Below are 21146 nucleotides of genomic sequence, written 5' to 3'. Positions count from 1 at the left end.
ACCACAAACAAGGGCCCGGCCGGGTCTCGGCCCTGAGCTTTTACTTCCCCCTCAACCGTTACCCACTCCAGTGGGGGGAAGCATTCGATTTTTTCCGGCAGAGTGGAGAAAAATTACTCAGGACAAGTGGGTGCTGAATATTGTTTGCAATGGATACAGTCTTCGGTTCATCAGCCCGCCTCCAGCGATTCCGCCGGTCAGCTCTCGCTTCCAGCTGAGGGAGCTCCAGGCGGAGGCAGACATCTTGTTGAGAAAAAAGGCGGTAGAAGAAGTACCTTTGTCTCAAAGGGGAAGAGGTCTGTACTCTCGGTTCTTCCTCGTTCGCAAGAAGGACAAGAACGAGTTCAGGCCCATTCTGGATTTGCGACAAGCAAACAAGTGGATTCGCAGAGAGAAGTTTCGCATGCTATCGTTGCACCAGATTTACCCTCAGCTGCAACGGGGAGACTGGCTCTGTGCCATAGATCTACAGGATGCGTACTTCCATGTGCCCATAGCACAGAAGCACAGGAAGTTCCTGCGATTCCAAGTCGGCGCCAATCACTATCAATACACAGTACTGCCATTCGGGCTAAAGTCTGCTCCCAGGACTTTTTCGAAGTGCATGGCGGTGGTGGCGGCACACCTGCGGAGGAACAAGGTGTTTGTCTACCCGTATCTGGACGATTGGCTGATCAAGGCGTCATCCTTCGAGGAAGCGCAAGAACACTTCCGTTGGACGTGCGAGCTCTTGAACAAGCTGGGGTTACACGTCAACATGTCCAAATCGGTCCCATCTCCGGTACAGTGCATACAGTACCTGGGGGCCTCCATAGATACGCGGTCAGCAAGCGTGTCTCCTTCGGAGGAGAGACGGTTATCACTCCTTCGGAAGGCTCAGGACCTCAGGACTGCTCCATCGACGACTGTGAGAAAGGTGTCGTCTCTACTGGGATCGATGGCCTCCTGTATCTTCCTCACTCCGCACGCACGTCTACAGATGCGACCACTGCAGGAGTGCTTGGAGGATCAGTGGGATCAGAAGACAGGCTCTTGGGACGACCAGATCCGACTGTCTCTACATGCTCGTCAGTCTCTGAAGTGGTGGTGTTCGGCGGAAAACCTCCTCCAGGGGGTTCCCTTCCACAAGGACATTCCCACGACGAATGTGGTGACGGATGCTTCTCTCCAGGGCTGGGGTGCGCATTCCGGGGACCTGCAGATTCAAGGGAAGTGGTCTCCTTTGGAATCGACGTACCACATCAATTTCCTGGAACTCAGAGCTGTCTTCCTGGCACTGAAGGCTTTCCTTCCGTCCTTCCAGACCAACTCGCTGCTGATACAGACGGACAATACAACCACGATGTATTACCTCAACAAGCAGGGGGGGTCGAGATCGCGCACTCTGTCGCAGGAGGCGCAGGCGATCTGGCACTGGCTGCTGGCCCGAGGACTGACGATCACGGCCACGCATCTGCCAGGGGTGCAGAATGCTCAGGCGGACGCCTTGAGCAGGCTGATTCAGGAAAACCACGAATGGGTCATAAACGACGAAGTACTAGGAGAAGTCTTCGCAAGGTGGGGGACTCCAGACGTAGATCTGTTCGCCACCGCCGAAAACAGCAAATGCCGAGACTTCGCATCCAGGTACTACCAGCGGGGGACGCTGGGGAATGCGCTATGGATCGATTGGTCGAACAGCTTTCTGTACGCTTTTCCACCCATTCCCCTGATTCCGGCGGTGCTCATCAAGCTGTCCCAGTCCAGGGCGCGGATGATCCTGATCGCCCCGGAGTGGCCCAGGCAGTGGTGGTTCACGGACCTTCTTCACCGGTCTCTCCTTCCTCACATGCGGTTGCCGTGCAGGCCGGACCTGCTCACGAAGTTCGGGGGGCGGATGGTGCACCCCAACCTCTCGTCTTTGAGTTTGGCGGCATGGCTCCTGAAATAGTGCAATATGGTCATCTGAATCTACCAGACGATTGTATGGACATTCTGAAGGAGTCTAAGCGACCTTCCACTAGGACATCCTATGCTTACAAGTGGAAGAGGTTCTGTATCTGGTGTAAGTCCAAGAACTTTGATCCGACAACATGTAAGGAAGATGTCATCCTTCCATACCTTTTGCATCTGGCGCAGTCTGGCCTTAATTTCCATTCCATTAAGGTTCATCTGGCTGCTTTGACTGCTTACAGGAAGTGCCCTTCACAGACGTCCTTCTTTCAGATTCCTGTGGTTAAGGATTTTTTGGAAGGCTTGAAGAAGGTGTTCCCTCCTGTCAGACTTCCCTCGCCTTCTTGGGACTTGAATGTGGTGCTGTCCAGACTGATGAGAGAGCCTTTTGAACCTATTCACAAGGCTTCATTGCAGCACCTATCCTGGAAGGCGGCGTTCCTAGTGGCCATTACATCGGCCCGCAGGGTGAGTGAACTTCAGGCATTATGTTGTCAAGAACCTTATACTGTGTTTCATGCTGCTAAGGTTGTGATGCGTACTCACCCTAAGTTCCTTCCTAAGGTTATCTCTGACTTTCATGTCAATCAGACCATAACTTTACCTACGTTCTTTCAGAATCCCTCTTCACCAGCGGAAAGGGCTCTCCATTCCCTGGATGTCCGAAGGGTGTTGAAATTTTATCTGGATAAGACCAAGGATGTTCGTAGGTCTGACCAATTGTTTGTTAATTATGGCTCAGTCAGGACTGGTCTTGCGACCTCTAAGCAGTCCATCTCTCGGTGGATTGTGTCCTGCATACAGTTGTGTTATCAAAAGGCTAATAAGACCTTAGGGGGTAAACCTAAGGCTCATTCCACCAGGGGCAAAGCTGCCACGACGGCTTTGCTGCGTAATGTTCCGATTGCGGAAATCTGTAAGGCGGCCACGTGGAAGTCGGTCCATACCTTTGCTGCGCATTACTGTCTGGACACGGATGCCAGGGCAGATGCTCAGGTTGGGCAGGCTTCGCTGCGAAATTTGTTCGCACAGTAGTGGTAGTGTCTTATGTGTTCTCCACCGCTTTTGTTGTGTGGGGATGGGCTTGCCATTCTATTCACTAGATTATGACTATACACAGAGATCCCCTACTACAGAAGGAGTAGTTTCTTTTCTGTAACTCCAGTTCTGTAGTAGGGGTATCTCTGTTATAGTCATAAGCGCCCGCCCTCCTCCCCGGTGGAGAGATACTTATTCATATGTAGAATGCTACAGGTCTGGCGTGCTACGCCTTCAAAAAGAACTGAAAGTAAATGGGACCTGCTGGGCATTCTGGGATACTGGGGAAAGTTCTGGAAAACTGGAAAGTTTTCTTAAAGGCACAGTATCCTGTTCCAAGCCACATAATGGCAGCCTATGGGGCTTGTCTGTCCACTCCTTCCTCTCTATCATTCCAGAGGCTTTTGCTGGTAGAGGCAGGGTTTTTTCCTATGTGGAGAAAAACTGGACAGGCAGTGCTGTTTGTGGATTTTGGTGGAATTCTAGTTGAAGTACTGGACAGTGTAGCCTGTGGGTATAGGCTGCATTATCTGTCTTTAAATTAAATTCTCTCTTAAAGGTGTATGCAGGTGTACATGATTTGTCACCTTTTAGAGATTATTTTTTATTGCTCCGGGGTCCGCGCACATGGGCGGGACTATTCACTAGATTATGACTATAACAGAGATACCCCTACTACAGAACTGGAGTTACAGAAAAGAAACTACTCCTTACAAACATCCAGAGCAAGCACTAGATTTCAGGAGTTTGCAAAGGATGTGAATCTACAACTCTAAATGCCAAGAACAGATGCCAACAGGGTGTGCAACATAATTCTTCCTCAACAAGAGTATTCCCTCTGAATTCATAGTGAGGAGTGTTCATTTAGGGCGACATTTTAACAGGTTGCTGTACGTATGCATCTTCCCTGTACTCCAAAGAACTGACACCCTGCTGGGCATGATGAGATAATTATATATTGCAACTTCCTTGAAAAGGAGCAGGTTTGAATTTACTATGTCTATTATTTACTCCATGACACAACTTCCTGTTCTTATTTTAATGTAGAATATATTATTCTGATAGAGGTCTAACTGCAAACAGCTCACCATGGAATGTTTTCCAGGTGCAAGGCTGGGCCTGGAAACTTTAATAGCAATTCCCTCATGTTGAGAGGTGGTGACCTGCGGCTCCACGTCAGGTCCGGTGTTTCCAGATATGACTTATGTGCCACCATTAGGCTGCCACCTCCACGCACTGATGTTTGTTTCTGATCTCTGTCCACCCCTTTGGACACTGAGTCAATGGAATCAGAAGTACAGTGTGCAGATATTTCATATTAATGGGTTGTATGAGTCTATTTCACAAGTCGAGGAGGAGTGTGAGTCATTGAGGAATCTGCAGTTAGTCTCTACCAGAAAAGGGGTTACCAAAGGTAAGTAACTTGTTCTTCTGATAGAGGCTTCTAACTGCAGATTCCTCACCTTGGGAATGGATACCAAAGCAGCGCGCGCACACACACACACACACACACACACACACACACACACACACACACACACACACACACACACTCACTCACTCACTCACTCACTCACTCACTCACTCACTCACTCACTCACTCACTCACTCACTCTCCCACTCTCCCACTCACTCTCCCACTCACTCTCCCACTCACTCTCCCACTCACTCTCCCACTCACTCTCCCACTCACTCTCCCACTCACTCTCCCACTCACTCTCCCACTCACTCTCCCACTCACTCTCCCACTCACTCTCCCACTCACTCTCCCACTCACTCTCCCACTCACTCTCCCACTCACTCTCCCACTCACTCTCCCACTCACTCTCCCACTCACTCTCCCACTCACTCTCCCACTCTCTCTTTTGCAGGACAGAATGGGCAAAGTGCCCACTCCACTGTACTTGGTTATCCAGGCAGCAGTGCTTTGTGAGTGTGTGTGAAGGGACACCCTTACAAGTAAGTAACTGTTTAAGGCTTGTATGGCTGTCAATAAACATGCTGTGCATACTTCTGCCTCAAGTGTGGGCCAGATGTGTGCAAGTTGCTTATCTTCAACAAAGTTGAGTCAAGAGGTATTGTGAGCTCTACTTTTTCTGTAATGCTCACAGGCATAGTCTCCATTGTTAGATTGTTTTCTTTCCACTGTCTGATTCGGGCGTGTTTCTATGCTCTGGTTCGAGGCAATCACCGAGCTCCTTTTAGGGTCCACAGGTTCCTTCCCTCCTTCTGTATTGTGTATCGTTTTCATTTCTTTCCCCTTTTGCATCTCAGATCGATGACCGCATTCCGCCTGTGAGACTTTTCAGAGTAGGGCTCAGACCCGAGTGGGGTCCTCGCCCTTTGGGGCTTCCTACCATCTCTCGGCCTTGTTTCCTCTACCATGCCTTCACGTTGATGGAATGGATGCCCTTCCGCTACTGTCCTCACTGCCACTGAAAATACCCTTATCTCCATCAGGTCTGAAATCTGTCTCTCTCGTCCGAGCTCAACGAGGTTGCCTGCGACACATGCCGCTCATTCTTTTCCAAGAAGAGACTTGTCGACTTTCAGGCATATCCACTTGTAATGTTGTGTAGGAGCATCGAAAACACTCGACCTTTTTGGCCACAGGACATCGAAGGGGAACAACTTCCACAGCCATCGGCCACAGATGAAGAGATTTTTCTCCTCTGATGACTGCTCCGACCTGGACATTGAGGATTTACCAGCTGGTTAACAAGCTGTGAGTACAGTTTCCCCCTCCCCCTCACCATGGCTTGAATCGAGCTGCCCTCTATGATGGGCTGTCCAGCCTCTCTAGAATGATAGGCTACCGGGCCACAACTGCCTCCGGGCCAGGGTTGGCACCAACCACATCTTTGAATGCGATGCCTAGCTCTGGCTTGGGGGCAAAGAAATCACTGAGGCTTCCAACTTCGTCTCCAACCAGACCCTCGTAGCTGACACCTTAGGCTTCTAAATCGAAACCACCCTCAGAGTGCACACCCGCTACGTATAAATCTGCCTTGGATCCGAACTTCCCAATGAACAAGACTGGCTCAGGGCAGTGTCCAACTAATTTTCCACTAGTTCCCGGAAGAGATCGACAAAGATATTTGGTCAAACTCCCCCATACAGGCCACATCCTTACCCACCCAGTGGAGCTGTTTTTTAACCATCCAAATGGCAGTTGTAATTCGACGAAGCCCCCTACATGCCTGTTGCACCCCAGCAGCACAAAGTTGGAGAAGGCTCTTTTCCTGTGACGCACCCACCCCATCCCTTGTTCCACAGCATTCACCTTCTCCACCTGCTTCCCCAGTGGATCCCACTGTTATTCACCTCACATTCTTCCACAAGGTGACACATGGGAGTCCCACGATGCTGACCTACCGGATAACATAGAACCTGACCTGTAACCTACACCCCTACCCCAACCCCCGGATGACTCCAACTCCTACCCAGAGCATATATGCAGGGCTGTTTCCTACTGCACTATTGATCTCCACTCGGATTCTTTCCTCCCCATGCGTGGAGGCATGCTTCAACATGCCCCAGACATCTTCCAGGACCTTGTCCGAGCCAGAGTCATTACATCCGTAATTGACAAAAATACAAGGCCCCCCTACTGATCTTGTTTACATACATGGCCAGCTCCCACCTGAATCTCTGGTGGTTCATACTGTCTGCAAGAGAGTTAACAATCAGGCTGCTGGTGATGCCCCACCACCAGAAAAGGAAGCAAGCACAGTGATGCTGCAGGAAAGAGGATCACAGTGCAGGCAGCTAATTACATTAGGCTGCTTTCATGCAATGACCGTGCCCACTGGGGCAAGACGGAAGAGCTCCTCCAACATATCCCAGATGAGCACATGAAGAGGGGGGTACAAGATAGTTCCAGAGGGCATGCAGATCTCTAATACCATAATTTGTTGTGCCCTAGACGCAGCCGGCACTGCTGCTTGAAACGTCCACTCCAGTGTCCTGTTTTGCAGGCATACGTGAAGGTGAACTTCTGGCTTCAAGCCTGAAGTTAAACACAATTAGCTCAACCTCTTGTTAAATGGCTAACATTTGTTTGAAACGCATGTTGATCAGATGCTGGAAAAGATTAGGTCCATTTCGCCACCTGTCATACCGTGGAGTCTCTAAGACCACCTCCCGCAGCGCCACAGTGGGCCAACACACCCAGGCCCAGCTGTCCTGTGGCATGGGATACTTAAGAGGCTCCTTTAGAGATACCATCACAAGAGGTAGAGGCAAGGGTGTCATCCCCCAAAAAGGCTACCGCCACCACTGCAAAAACCCAACTTCCCTCTTCCTTCCCCTGGCCACACAACACCTGCCGGAGGGTGTCTACAAGGGTTGTTCGCTGCCTTATGGAACGCTCCCAAGCATGCCACTCTTAAAACACTCTTCCTCGAACATTAAAGACTTCTCTGGGAAGATCATCGGGCGCTTCTCCTCAAAGGGGCCATAGAGCCCATCCCTCATTAATGGGGCATGGGAGTATACTCTTTCTACTTCCTGATTCCTATAAAGGACTGCTTCCTCAGACCCATTCGGGCCCTCTGCCCCTAAACAAATACATCTGCTCAGAATACTTTCACATGGTTACTCTTCTCGATGTCATTCCGCTTCTGCAGCAAGCTGACTGCTCTCTACCTGAAGGACGCCTATTTCCACATACCAATACACCCACCCCAATACCTCTGTCTCAGGTGCATGATCAGCAGAAGGCATTACCAGTTCAAGGTGCTTCTTTTTGAGGTGACCACTGCATCTCCGGTGTTTACCAAATGCCTTCCGGTGGTGACTACTCAGTTGCATAGGCAGGGTGTACATGCCTTCCCAGCCTGGAAGACTGACTGATTGAGAGCGCCACCTTCCAATACTGCTGCGAGCGCACACAGGCCATGGTAAATCTCCTACATGAGCCAGGGTTTACTTTCAATGCCACAAAATCCCATCTCCAGACCCTCCAGATTCAACCCTACCTAGGAACAGTACTGCACTCAGAAGTTGGTAAAGCCTATACAAACTCTGTCTGGTTCCATTACTTCCCTGCACCAATTCCTCAATTTTAGTCGGGCCGTCAATACTCTTGTTAGGACAGTCATGCCCCTTGTAGGCATAATGGCCTCCTGCATTACCCCTATGTCTACATGCCAGATTACATATGCATCCATTACAGGAATGCCGAGCGCAGCAATGGTCTCAAGCGGTGAATCATTTGAACGATCCAGTGTTGATCGGTGGCCTCACTTTTCACAACAGACCCCTCTCTGACAGGGTGGGGTGTGCACTTGCACAACATGACTGTTCAAGGCCAGTGAGAGCCCAGACAACAGGGTCGCAATATCAATTTCCTGAAACTGTTGACAGTTTATCTGCCTCTCAAAGCTTTCCTATGCCATCTGACCATCAAAGTTGTACTTTGTTCAGCCTGACAACAGGACAGCCATGTACTACCTTCAGAAGCTGAGCAGCACTTGGTCACCCCAGCTCTTGCTCAGCCCAGAGCATTTTGCAATGGGCCCTCTGCAGCAAGATTCACCTCCTGATGGAGATTCTCCCAGGAGTAGAGATCCACTTTGCCCTCCTCAGCAGGCTGCAGCAACAAGTCCATGAATTGGAACGCCACCCAAGAGTTTTCCTTCCTTACTTCCAGCGATGGTGGTACCCTCAGGTAGACGTCTGTGCCAAAGTCAAACACCCAAGTTTTGCCTCTAGGTTCCCGCAGTCCATGGGTAATGCACTGTGGATGATGTGATCAGGGATATTTGCCTATGCCTTTCTGCTTTGCCCCTACTTTAGTTTGTCGTTTGAAGGCTATGGCAGACGTTCCTGCCCTCCCCTTTTGCCCACCAGCTCTGGTTCAGCACCATTCTAGAACTCATTGGTTGCACACGAGAGGCTCACCGATGGGCCAGACCTATAACTTCATAACCATGGAGAAATTAGGCATTCAGCCTCCAGGTTGCTCAATCTTGATGTGACTCTTGAGGTCTTAGAGTTTGTACATCATAACCTTCCATCTGAATGCATGAGCATCCTAAAAGAAGCACGCATGCGCAGGCCTAGCGCACAGGCCTTTTTTGTAAAGGGAAACGCTTTGTCCATTATTGCCACACACAGCGAATTGACCTGTTAGTCCAGGGTTCCCCAAAGGTGTACAGGGCTCAATGTAAAACCCTAAGTGTTTCTTATTGCTAGTGAGGGCGAGCGGCCGTAGGCCTAACACAGCAGCGCATAACACATTTATTACACAACAATAATGGACACACGACTCAAGAAGGAGATCCAGACCAATTTATATACAATGAAACTGTTTGTACTTTATTTTAAGAGCAAGCTTTTCGCAATATGGTACGTATGTTTTTTAAATAAAAATACTTTTCAGAACAGTTCAATGTTATGCTATGGGGAAAACAATGTTGAGGTTAAACAGGTAAGTAAAGCACTTAAAATTCCAGTCTTCAGAATCAAAAGTCAGCAAGCGTCAGGTGAGTATCAAAACTGCACCATCAGCGGTACAGGTGCGGTCGGGTGCCGAGGTCAAAATCGGAGTTCGGCCCAATGCTTTCCAATGGAGACGGGGGTGCCTAGAGCCACACTGCTTGTAGGTAATTAAATCTGTTGCAGGGGCCCAGCTTTGGGGATTAGTTTAAGCACCGGGGAGGCCACAAAGCAGCACCAAACGTACACCACCAGTGGCACAGGGGCGACCTGCTACAGGGTGCAATTTCAACATCTGGCACCCAATGCTTTTCATTGGAGATTCTTGTTTTGGCAAACAGACTGCAGGTGTGTCACTGGAGGCTGTAGGAGGGAGACCAACGACAGCAGAGGTAAGTTGAGGTGTAGGGGGTCGTAAGGGTTCTGTCTGTTCAGCTCACCAAGCCCAGGGGCTTTGGGTGCAGGGGTGTGTTTTAACATTGAAGGCTTCTTACCGGAGCTGTTAGCAGTTGGTGAGAGCCTCTGGATTTACTCTGCAGGCGCTGCAATGGAGATCTGGGGAGGTCAGCCAACACTGTACACGAGGTCAGGATCACTGATGAGGCTTTCCTGCACAGTGTGCCTCTCAGACTTAGCCCGTGGGTGTTGGGTGCAAAGTGGGCAGGGATCTCAGTTCCAGCTGGATCCGAAGCCCTTGGAGTCTGTTTCTTCTGGACAGGTCTGCTGTCCACGGAAGATTAGAGACTTTTTTGAAGGCAGCAGTCCTCCCAGGGTTTTCAGAGGTCGCTGGCTGCAAGACAGATGGCAGGTTTGCAGAAGCTGGAGACATGCCGGAAGGGCAGCAGCCAAGGCTGTCATCGTCTTCAGTCTTCTTTGCAGGGATGTCTTCTTTCTTAATAGGCTGTCACAGATCTAATTCCTGCGTCTGGGGGAGCCACCTAAATGCTCCATTTAGAAGGCTTTTCATGTGTGTAGTAGGTATTATGCCTACTCTCCTGTGGGAGGGGCATAGACCTAGCCCTGATTGGAGTGGTGGTCTCATCTTCAAGATGGCGGGGACTGAAAGATGTGCTTCACCTTTCCTCCCCCACGTAAGTGGTGGAGTTGGCAGTGGTGGCCACACCACCTATTCTCCTGAGTTTTCCCAACGGTTTTCCCTCCCAAAGTGGGTGTATAAACCAGAGGCTGCCATCTGCTGCTAGTAGCAGAGGCTGGGAGGTCTCGTTACAAAGGTGGCTTACCTTTGAAGTATCCCTCTTCGAGCACTGTCCCATCATGTGTGGAGGAGGTGTGACACCTCTGCCCACTCTGTGCTTAGTTTCGGTTACCAGAGTGCAGAGGCTCCCTACCCAGTGTTCCAGAAACATGTCTGGTGGTGGCAGGCTACCTACAGCCAGTAGAGACCACACCAGGGTTTGTTGGTTTCCAGGCGACACCTCTGAGTACATGTTTTAAAACAAAAATCACACTCACATCAGTGTGGATTTATTACAAGGAGCTGTTTAGTACCAAACACTGTTCAGTGAAGCCCTTATGGTGCTGTGGAACTCAAGTTATCAAGTTCCTAGCCCATGTACTCTCTATGGCTTCTCTGGCACTTAAAATATTAAGGAATAGACCCCAATACTGTAGAGTCCTATCTGCTCATGCTGATATGCCCACACCTGGGATATAGTGCACCCTGCCTTAGGGCTGGTAAGGCCTGCTAATAGGGTTACTTTATCTCAGGCAGTGCTAGCTGGCATGGCACACAGGCAGTATGCCATGTCGACTTGGTCATTTTTTCCCCTCACAGGTGCTTTCCAGCTGCAAAGGCAGTGGCATGCTTCTAATGAGTGGGTCCCAGGGAACACTTCAGCCTCCAGGCCCTAGGTACCCAGTGTACCCCTTACTAGGGACTTACAGGAGGGCAGAAATGTCAATTGCGGACATGTATTTAGGGAAAGAACACTGGGACTGGGGACCTGGACACCAGGGACCCAGTACTCTACAGTCAAAGTTGTATGAAAAGCCAGGCATAAAGTGTGTGTGTGTGGGGTACAACAGAACCCCATTTTCTCACATTGACTCTTTAACTCCCGGGCTCCAGGACATGGTCTGCTACCTCCTCCACTTGCAGACATCTGGTCTAGCTTTCACGTCCATTCGCCTTCACCTGGCCGCATTGCCTACCTCTCTTTAGAACAGACAACCCATTTCCCTGTTCCACATAGCAGTCATCAGTGCTTTTGTGGAGGGCTTTAATAATCCTCTCACCTTGGGTCCTCTTGACTCTGACGTGGAACCTCAATATTGTCGTTACAAGACTAATGGATCCCCTGTTAGAAGCCCGACACTTCTAGCCCCCTTCAATTCCTTTCTTGAAAAGAGACATTCTTCGTTGTCATCACTTTACTCAGGCTTGTGGGTGAGCTCGAGGCATTAACGCTAGAAGAACCTTGTAGGTACACAGGCACAGGGTTGTCCTCCCCATCACCCCTAAATTCCTCCAAAAGGTGTTCTCCCTGTTTCACCTAAACCAGTCCTTTGACCTTCCTGTGTTCTTCCCACTAGCCGACTAGGTTGCAGAATGGCCTCTCCACACCTTAGATGTGAAGCGAGCTCTTGTGTACTATGTAGAGGGGACAAAATCTTTCCTGAATATGCAAAACTTTGCTGCATTCTCTAAGCCACATAAAGGGAAGGCCTTGTCTAAATCATGCATAATTAGATGGATAGTCAAATGTATCAAAGCATGCTTCACGAAAGCCAAAAGGGTTTTGCCTATTAGACCTTGAGCCCCATTCCACAAGGAAAAAAGTGGCCTCCTTGACCTTCCTAAGCAGTATTTCCATAGCTGCCATCTGTAAAGCGGCTACATGGTCCACACTACCCATCTTCACAAAACACTACTTTGTGGATGTGCTGGCTCGTCAACAAGCCAACGTTGGTCTTGTAGTAATCCGTTTAGTCCTTTGCAACATCCACAGGCTAGCCACCGCTATTCTAGTAGCGACTGCTTTACACCAGTGTTTCCCAAACTGTGGTCCGGGGACCCCCAGGGGTCCCTGACACATTCCTTGGGGGTCCGCAGGCAGCAGTTTTAAAAGCACTGCAAAGTATCTTGTTTAATTAGCAGTTTTCAAAGAATAATAAAAGTGTCAAGATAACGCCAGAGATTAATGTCCCTGCTGGAGAGAGATGAGAGTTTTGTCCAGTGGCAGCTTTGACTTATCTAATATAGCACAGGTTAATATGTCTACTGCAAAGAACGTGCACCATGCATTTTAAAAAACAGTATTTTATATGCATAGGTCAGTGGGTTACTACTTTTGTCAGCGAGATTCTTTTGTTACTGTGCAGTTCATAAGTGACAATCGTAATCTAGCACAGTGACCTATAAACTGTCATCAAACAGCTGCTTGCAAACTGCAAGGTACAAGTTAGTGACTTATGTTTTTTCCCAGTCTTTCATTATCCTGATGCTGCTAAAATGTGGGTAGAAATACATTTTTATTGTTAAAGTCAATGCTAACCACTGTTATGTTCTGAATCCTGAGTTTGTGCTTCTCCAGACCAAGCACTCTTTAAAAATGCCTACCAGTATGAATGACAAGTGAATTCTACACCTTGTAGTCCCCTTTGCCTTATGTAACATTTTCTATACACTGATTTACACGCATGATTCACTGTCTCTATGTGTGTGATGTAAAGTGCTCTGACATCCTACAATGGGATGAGAACTGCTATGAAAAATGAAATACAGGTGACAGAGGGGCTATGGGGAGATGAGAAGCACTGTTGGAGGGTGATAGTGGGGGAATCATTGAAGACCCCCCAGAAAGATGGTCGTATTCTGTGCATAGTCAGGTCTTCATTTACTATTCTTTAAAAGCTAATACAATTCAATATATAATGATAAATGTGTTGTAGACTGCACCACTGTTTCCTATATGTTTTGGAGGGAGAGCCTCCCAAAGCCCCCTTTGTAGTGGTCAGGCTCACTCACTGCACTTGGTGTGCACCGTATGGGGACTGGTCTGAAATCATTTGCCAGGGCTGCTTTGGATTTCCAGTCTGGCCCTGGCAGGAGCTGGAGCCTTGTACTGCGAAATAAAACCAACCATTGAAAAGTTAGTCACGGAGATGCAGCACCAACCTTCCCATTAACTTTTTCGTTGTCTTGCAAATTCTTTCGATATAAAATACAACAGAAGCGGCGGAGAGTGTCGTTAGCCTCCTTGGCTTAACAACACACTCCGCCACTTCAGAAACGCAGGGCTGCAACATATTTACAAGAATATGGTGCAGCCCTGCGTTTCCCCTGCACTGGTGCTACACTTAATAGGGGAACATTGTTTATGTACAGGAAGGGGTCCCCCTTCCTGCACATAAAAAAATCTTGAAATGTCGTTTTGTCACTTCTATGTGTGCTGCTTAATGCAGCACATATGGAAGTTACAAAATGTCATTTTTTTAATAAAGATTGTTGATGTGCAGGAAGGGTCACCTTCCTGAACATAAACAATCCAAGGCGTTTTGCAAAAACGAGGAGAAATTAAGCATTTCTCCTTGTTTCGCCAAGTTAAGACCAGGTTTTCCCTGGTCTTAATTTTGGCGCTGCCTCCCATTTACGCTGCCTTTGTAAATAAGTGGCTTACCGATGCCTTGTAAATAAGGTGAAGCCCCTATCGCCACAGAAACGTCTCAAAAAGGGATGTTCCCATGGTGATAGCGGCTTGTAAATATGCACCTAAAATCATTAGTAATTCGAGTATTTGTTTTGTGTGCACACGTGTGTTAATTTTTTTCGAATTACTGTTTTAATGTCTGAAATTTAAATCCTACAAATTGCTTGGGGGTCCCCGGCTTCCAGTGGTGACTCAGTGGGGGTCCTCAGTAGTCAAAAGTTTGGGAACCACTGCTTTACAATACATATATATATATATATATATATATATATTTTTTTGGAACTCCCACAACCTCCGAAGGAGAGACGGACCACAGGAATCTTCAGGCAAGAATATTTATTCGACCATTTCTCAGCAAACCATGACGCGTTTCGGGCTCGAAAGCCCTTGTTCACATATATATATATATATAGCATGTGTATCTGCAGCCACACATGCCTAGAACGGAAAATGTTACTTAACATGTAAGTGTCTGTTCTGACTTGTGGTGCTGTAGATTTGAATGCGCCGTCCCTCCTCATGGGACGCCTCTGGCCGTTGCAGTAATCAGTTTTTCATATTTTCTATCTTTTGTATGGATATCTCTTTTCATGCATTGCTTTGTTCAGTTTCTTCTTCTCGTCATGTGGGAAAACAATCTAACAATGAATTTGATGCCCATGCTCACTACCAGCAAGAGAAGTCACTCAACCTCGTGACTCAAAAGGCTTAATCGAAGAAAAACGTGCGCACAACCAGGCACAACACACTATGGCAGGAGTATATACAGCTTGTGTAGCTACAGCCCCACATGCCGCAAACATTTGCTTGCATGGTAAGTAACAGTTTTCTTTTGTTATCAATCCCAGAAATTAGTTGAGCCCTTCCATTCTGAGACTTGAACTGATTTAATAATTCATATCGCTCACCCACCAATAGCACTACTCCTACTGCTTCTATTGTATTGCAGTGACACCCAAAACCAACTGTAAAATAAAGAATTGGATTGAAGCCGCTGTTAATAATTAAACATCCGTATGGATAGCATGGCTATAGTGATGAACACTTTTTTTTTCCACAGCGTCATTAGTTTGGCTACAAAGTGTGCTATGCCTAGTTTCCGAATGCACCTTAGAGCAAATGGAATGGTAGCCATGGTCTTCAAAACACTGGACGATACACACCATCATCAGGTATGTAAAGCCATCCAACCATTTTTGTGCTTCTGCAATGGAGCTGTTCTCTTCAGTTTGTTGATTAGGGAAGAACATTAATTGAGGATAATTGCGATGGTAGAGTTCAGGTGGATGTTTTTGAGCTGCTTCCTGCGCCTGAAGTTTTTGTTATGGATGATTCTTGTTTTTGATACTGGAACTTTGCCACTGCTGCAGGTAGCAAGACGAGAGATCATGTACAACTGTTGTGCCAGTGTATGCCTCGCTCTTGATCACTGCTCTTTTCTTTTTGAAATTACCCACTATTACTGGGGGTATGCTGCAGTCCACATTTTTGGACTCCATGTTTGAAGATGTATTTCTCATTGTTTTTCTTGTACGTCATAGTCTCATTGCATGTTTAAATTACTGGCCCTAATGTCACATAATCCATAAAATCCGGACTTTAACCAATGCATGTCCTACATTCTTAAGATTAGAATGTCTAACCACCTCAAGCCCTGTGTAGCATGCTTTAGTCATTTTTCCATACTTTTTCGTCTTTAGAAAACTGTCTTAAATTCAGTTTGAAACTTAGTACTGTATGAGCAGATTATCTGTCGGACTGATTCTGTGAATGTAGATGTAATAGTATGAAAGGCCTCACAAGTTAACTTTTTTGTGCAGATCTTAGTTTACCCTTCCTAGCTTGTATCATGATCTGTGGTTTCCTTACCTTAGGCTACCACTGATCCTTTGGTTCTATTTGGGTTTATGGCTGCTGTTCTCAGGCATTCATCTTCCTTCTGAAGGAAGTGTCCTGTGCTGCAATGCTCTGTGGTTAAGCCTAGCTTGTTGTGCAACTTGGTGTTTGTAGCAGCTCATCCACTTAGTCGCCGCTTCTTGACCTATGTGAGACAATCATCCAGTGAATGCCAACCTTGTGCTACCATCAAATAACTTCCTGGCAAGGGTTCAGAGTAAAGGTGCAATTGAGCCTTAGAGATGCTGGACGTTATCACAAGTAAGAGTCCGTAATCATTGGTTTGCTCACCAGGTGCAGTACTCAGATCATTTAATGTTGGTGAGACATTGCCTGGGAAAACCATCACCTTCCTGTTTGGAGGTCAACCTCACTAGTGATAAGCAAGTAGTGAAAATAACACAGGGGAATGGGAATTAACTTGTTCACAAGACAATACATGACTTCTCTCAGTTGATCCAGGAGAAGGGTGTTAAGCGCCCAGTAGCAGAATATTCTTTGGGATCTACACTTGCCCTGTACACTCCATTTTTCCAACTAGGCATGATGGTGAAGGACATTTCCCTTCTTGGGTGTGGATCGGTATCAAAGTGTTTGATGTATGTGTGCTGTAGATACACATGCTTTGCATACTCCTGCCATCTAGTCTTTGGTCCGGATGTTTGCAAGTTGTTTTTCTTCGAAGTAGTCTTTTCGATTTACCAGGTAAGGTGACTCCTACTGTCAGAGCGCATGGGTATGGACTTAATTGTTCGATTGTATTCTTTCCGCCATTGGGTTCGGACGTGTATTGTGGCGCTCTGGTTTGAGACAGGTTTTTCGGGATCCCTTTGGTGCTCACTCCCCTCTACCATTGTGGGTATTGTTTTGAACGCTTTTCCCCATCCCTCATGTGTCGAAAATCAAAGAACGTTTTGTAGTCTGGTCATAACACTTCCACTGCAACCTTTTGGCCTAGCCCTGTTGAAGGTATTCTCCACTCTGTAATAACTCCATTCAGTAATCCACTGATGGGACAGACTGTGTCAATTCTGCGCTAGGTGCAACTAAATATCCACGCACCAACCTTCACAATGTCTGTAATCTCTGCCTCTCCCCAGAGCACGGAGAAAAAGATTGTGACACCTGGTGGTTGTATCGATCCAAGAAGACCTTGCTTGACTGTCGTGCCTTTTGAAAAGCGGTGCAGAGGTAGAGCCTTGAAGACACTCCTGATACCTACAGAGAACAAGATCTCGAACAGCAAAACATGGAAGTATCGGCAGCTGAAGAGGAAGAGACTTTCTCTGTTCAAGACTGATTCTGAACTCAAAATTGAACTGGAGTGCCATGACGTTTCAGCTGGTCAAGGTGCAGTGAGTTCTCTAAACCTCTTTTCCCACACAAACCTGCTTCCACCAAACAAAAGGCTTCCGGCCACCATTGCCATCCGACCATGGTACGCATCGAGATTCTGCTTCCTACGCGGCACCCTTCAGCTCTGCACCGAAAGCACAACTAATGCCTTCCGACTGTCTAGAGCTGAGACTCCACCTCCGCTTCAAAACCTTCGGCTCCGAAGGACAAAGAATAGAAACATCCTGGTTTGGCTCCAGAAATTTCGACACTGAAACCTAAATCTGCTCATCCAATGCTTCCAGAGGCAATTCTTTAAACAATGCAGAGACTGGATCCAATACAGAAAGACATCATATTCATCCAGAGACTGGGCACATCATACCAAAACCTGCGTTACCCCATCCTCTAAAGGAAGATTCCTTTTCTAGAGGACACTGGATATAAAATTCCTGAAAAAGGACATTGCTACCAGTTCCTTCCACCCTATTCCTCATTCCCCTCTACTACCTTGATCTGTACCATTAATACCTTATTCAATAGGAAACCCTTTAAACATTACACCTCAGGGTTCTCCTCATGCAGCCCCGGGAGCAGATGTAGGGGCTATGAAGCCCCACCAGACCCATGGCATGACTACAATGTAGACCCTCCAGGAGAGACAGATCCTGATCTCTATCCTGCAAAACTCTCACTTCTGATGGCAGCACCCCATATCTAGAGTTAATAGCCAGAGCAGCTGCATGCCATGGGGTCACCTTACACAGAGAAGCCTTAGAGGAAGACGGTCTATTTGAAACATTGGGGGCTACACATAGAACATCGGTCTCTCTCAATGTTAAATGGCACGATGCGTCATGCAGAGAATATTTTTTAAGGACCCTGCACACACAGGCATTTTAGCACCTTGGGTTGACCAACAATACTGAGCCCCACCATCTGACCCAATTTTTATTAGAGGTCAGCTTACACCACATTCTTTGGTAGTGGCTAATGCTTATAAAAGAGCAAATTCACAAACATCAGCTGATGCACCTTCTTCAGACAAGAATGTAAATGAATAGATGCCTCAGGCAAGAGTGGCTGCACAATCAGCGATTCACTGTTTAGCTAACACACAGGGTTTGCTTGCTAGGTTCGATAGAGCCCACTGGGACGAAATGGAAGAACTAATCCAATACCTTCCAGAGGAGCACAAGAAAAAAAGGACAGGAATTAGCACATGAGGAGAAATTAATCTCCAACTCCTCCATCAAGTGTGCACTAGATGCTGCTGATACTGCAGCCAGAGGAGTTAACACCAGCATTTTTCTCAGAATGCACTCATGGCTGCGTGTCTCTGGTTTTAAACCAGAAGTCCAATAAAAAATATTAAATGCTCCTTTTGATAAAGAACATCATTTCAGACCACAAGTGGACAAAACACTAGAAGATGAAAAAGGATACTGAAGTGGCTAAATCTATGGGAGCACTTCAGACACCCTGTAATAGTTTCCTTCTGTCGCTCATTCTATAGGGAAGGTTCAAAAACTGCCTCCGCATCTTCATATAGGCCCCAAACTCAATCTTCCCCCCCGTAGAGGATTTTACAGAGGTGTTTATAGAGAAAACAACTTTAAAGGTATAGGCACACCAACCTGTACCACCCCATCTCCCAGAAAAAAGTTTCTCCCTAACAATTTCCCCTGACCATCTTACACCTGTCGGGGGACGTCTGCAACAGTTTCTTCCCACTTTGCAATCAATAACATCAAACAAGTGGGTGTTGGACATCATCCAACATGGTTTTTGCCTGGAACTCACCAGCAGTCTTCCCAATACCCCACCTTGCACTCACATGCTCTCTCTGGAGCACCAGCAACCGCTCAAACAGGAAATAATAAGCTATTTTAAAAAAAAATTAGCTATAGAACCTGTCCTAATACAACATCAAGGGGCAGGGGTATATTCTCTTTACTTCCTAATCCCCCAAAAAGCTGGTTCTCTCCGGACCTTTTTAGATCTCGGGCCTTTAAACCTATACATACTATGAGAACACTTACATATTGCCACACTTTAACAAGGGCTTCCACTCCTACAGCAAGTTGACTTTGTCAGCACTAGACTTAAAAGGACACACATTTTCACATCGCTATTCACCCAGCACATTGCAAATAAGTCAGATTTCTGTTTGAAAAGCATTATAGATTCAAAGTGCTCCCATTCAGTCACTACTGCACCCAGAGTATTCACCAAATGCTTAGTGGTAGCAGCTCATCTAAGGAGACAACAGATTTGTCTTCCCATATCTGGACGATTGGCTAATCATTGCCGACACATACTAAAGGTGTCTACAACACGTTCAAATAACCATAAATCTTCTACATCAGCTGGGATTCACAGTCAATGCCCAAAAATCCCACTTCAACCATCACAACTGCAGTCCTACCTATGAGCTTTGCTCAACACTCAAATAGGTCTTGCCTATCCAAATGCAGCCAGGATTAAAATGTTGTAAACACTGCTACCACAATTTCAAAGCCATCAGTATCTAACAGAACTTTCATGCAACTCTTAGGGATGATGGCACTATGCATTGCCATAATACCTCATGCAATATTGAGCATGCATCCTTTACTGGATTGCTTAGCATGTCAATGGAATCAATCACAGGGTCAACTTCAAGATCTAGTGTTGGTAAACAGCCGCACCCACTGCTCTCTGCAGTGGTGGAACACACACAACTTGTCAAAGGTGCTAACAGTGGACACATACCTCATAGGGTGGGGTGCCCATTTACAACATCTAGCCGTTCAGGGACTCTGGGAAAGCAAACACCAGAGTCTCCACATCACCTACCAAAAGCTTCAAGCTGTCCACCTAACACTCAAAGCATTTCTACCTCACCTTATAGGCAAGGTTGTCCTAGTCCAGACAGACCATGACAGCCATGTATTATGTACAAAACCAGGGGGGCGGGGGTACACACTTTCTTTATCACACCTCTCTGGCCTTTTGGCAATACATCACAAATTTCAACGCCTTCAGTGAAAGACGAATTTGGCGACCTCCTTACCAGGATGTGGCAACAAGTTCAAAAGTGAGAATCCTACCCTCAAATCCTTCTCCCGAACTGCAACAGTAGAGAACACAAAATTCCCAAACTTGGCCTCCAGGTTTCCACACCCTCTAATTAAATGCAGTGCCCTATGGATGAATTGGTCAAGAACTCGGGCAGATGTCTCTCACCCTCATTCTAGTGGCTCCCACATGGGCTCGTCAACCATGGTTCACACTACTAGAACTTTCAGTAGTTCCACATGAGAAACTTAACCTCACCTCAAACCTTCTCACTCAGATCCATGGAAATCAGACCCTCAAACCTGAAGGAGCTCAACCTAGCAATTTGGCACCTGAGGTCATAGTTTGGATATCTAAATTTGCCACCAGATTACATGACAGTTCTTAAGTAAGCAAGAAAACCTACCACTAGTGTGTGCAATGCAGCTAAGTGGAAGAGTTTTGTTATGTATTGTAATAACCAAACAGTTGACCCGCTAGATGCATCTATACAACATATTATTTTTTAGCTCTTGCATCTGCAACGTTCAGCGATTGCCTCCACCTCTATACGCCTACACTTTACACCTGTGGCTACCTATCTTCAAAACAGACCACACTTACCTGTATTCAAGTACCAGTAGTTAAAGCTTTCACGCATGCCTTAAAAGTGTTACCACCAAAGGTTCCACCTGCATGGAACCTTATTATTGTTTTAACAAGACTTATGGGTACCTGTGAGGAAGTGGCTCTGTATATACTGTTCCCAAACAGGTACAGTGTGTACAGAGTCCA

General features: G+C 47.0%; 1 protein-coding gene across 4 annotated transcripts in view; it reads left to right on the top strand.

Annotated features, from left to right (window-relative positions):
* Window positions 1-21146, top strand: part of WAPL (WAPL cohesin release factor) — a 1161107-nt gene that overhangs the window by 377311 nt on the left and 762650 nt on the right. For all 4 annotated transcript variants that reach the window (XM_085607305.1, XM_085607324.1, XM_085607315.1 and 1 more), the window contains one exon: window positions 15142-15253. In XM_085607305.1, coding sequence (XP_085463431.1) covers window positions 15142-15253 — 112 coding nt within the window. The remainder of the gene's footprint in view (window positions 1-15141; window positions 15254-21146) is intronic.

This window comes from Triturus cristatus, chromosome 1_2, assembly GCF_964204655.1.
Source record: "Triturus cristatus chromosome 1_2, aTriCri1.1, whole genome shotgun sequence".
Taxonomy (NCBI): domain Eukaryota; kingdom Metazoa; phylum Chordata; class Amphibia; order Caudata; family Salamandridae; genus Triturus; species Triturus cristatus.
This window is presented reverse-complemented; position numbering and strand designations above follow the sequence as displayed.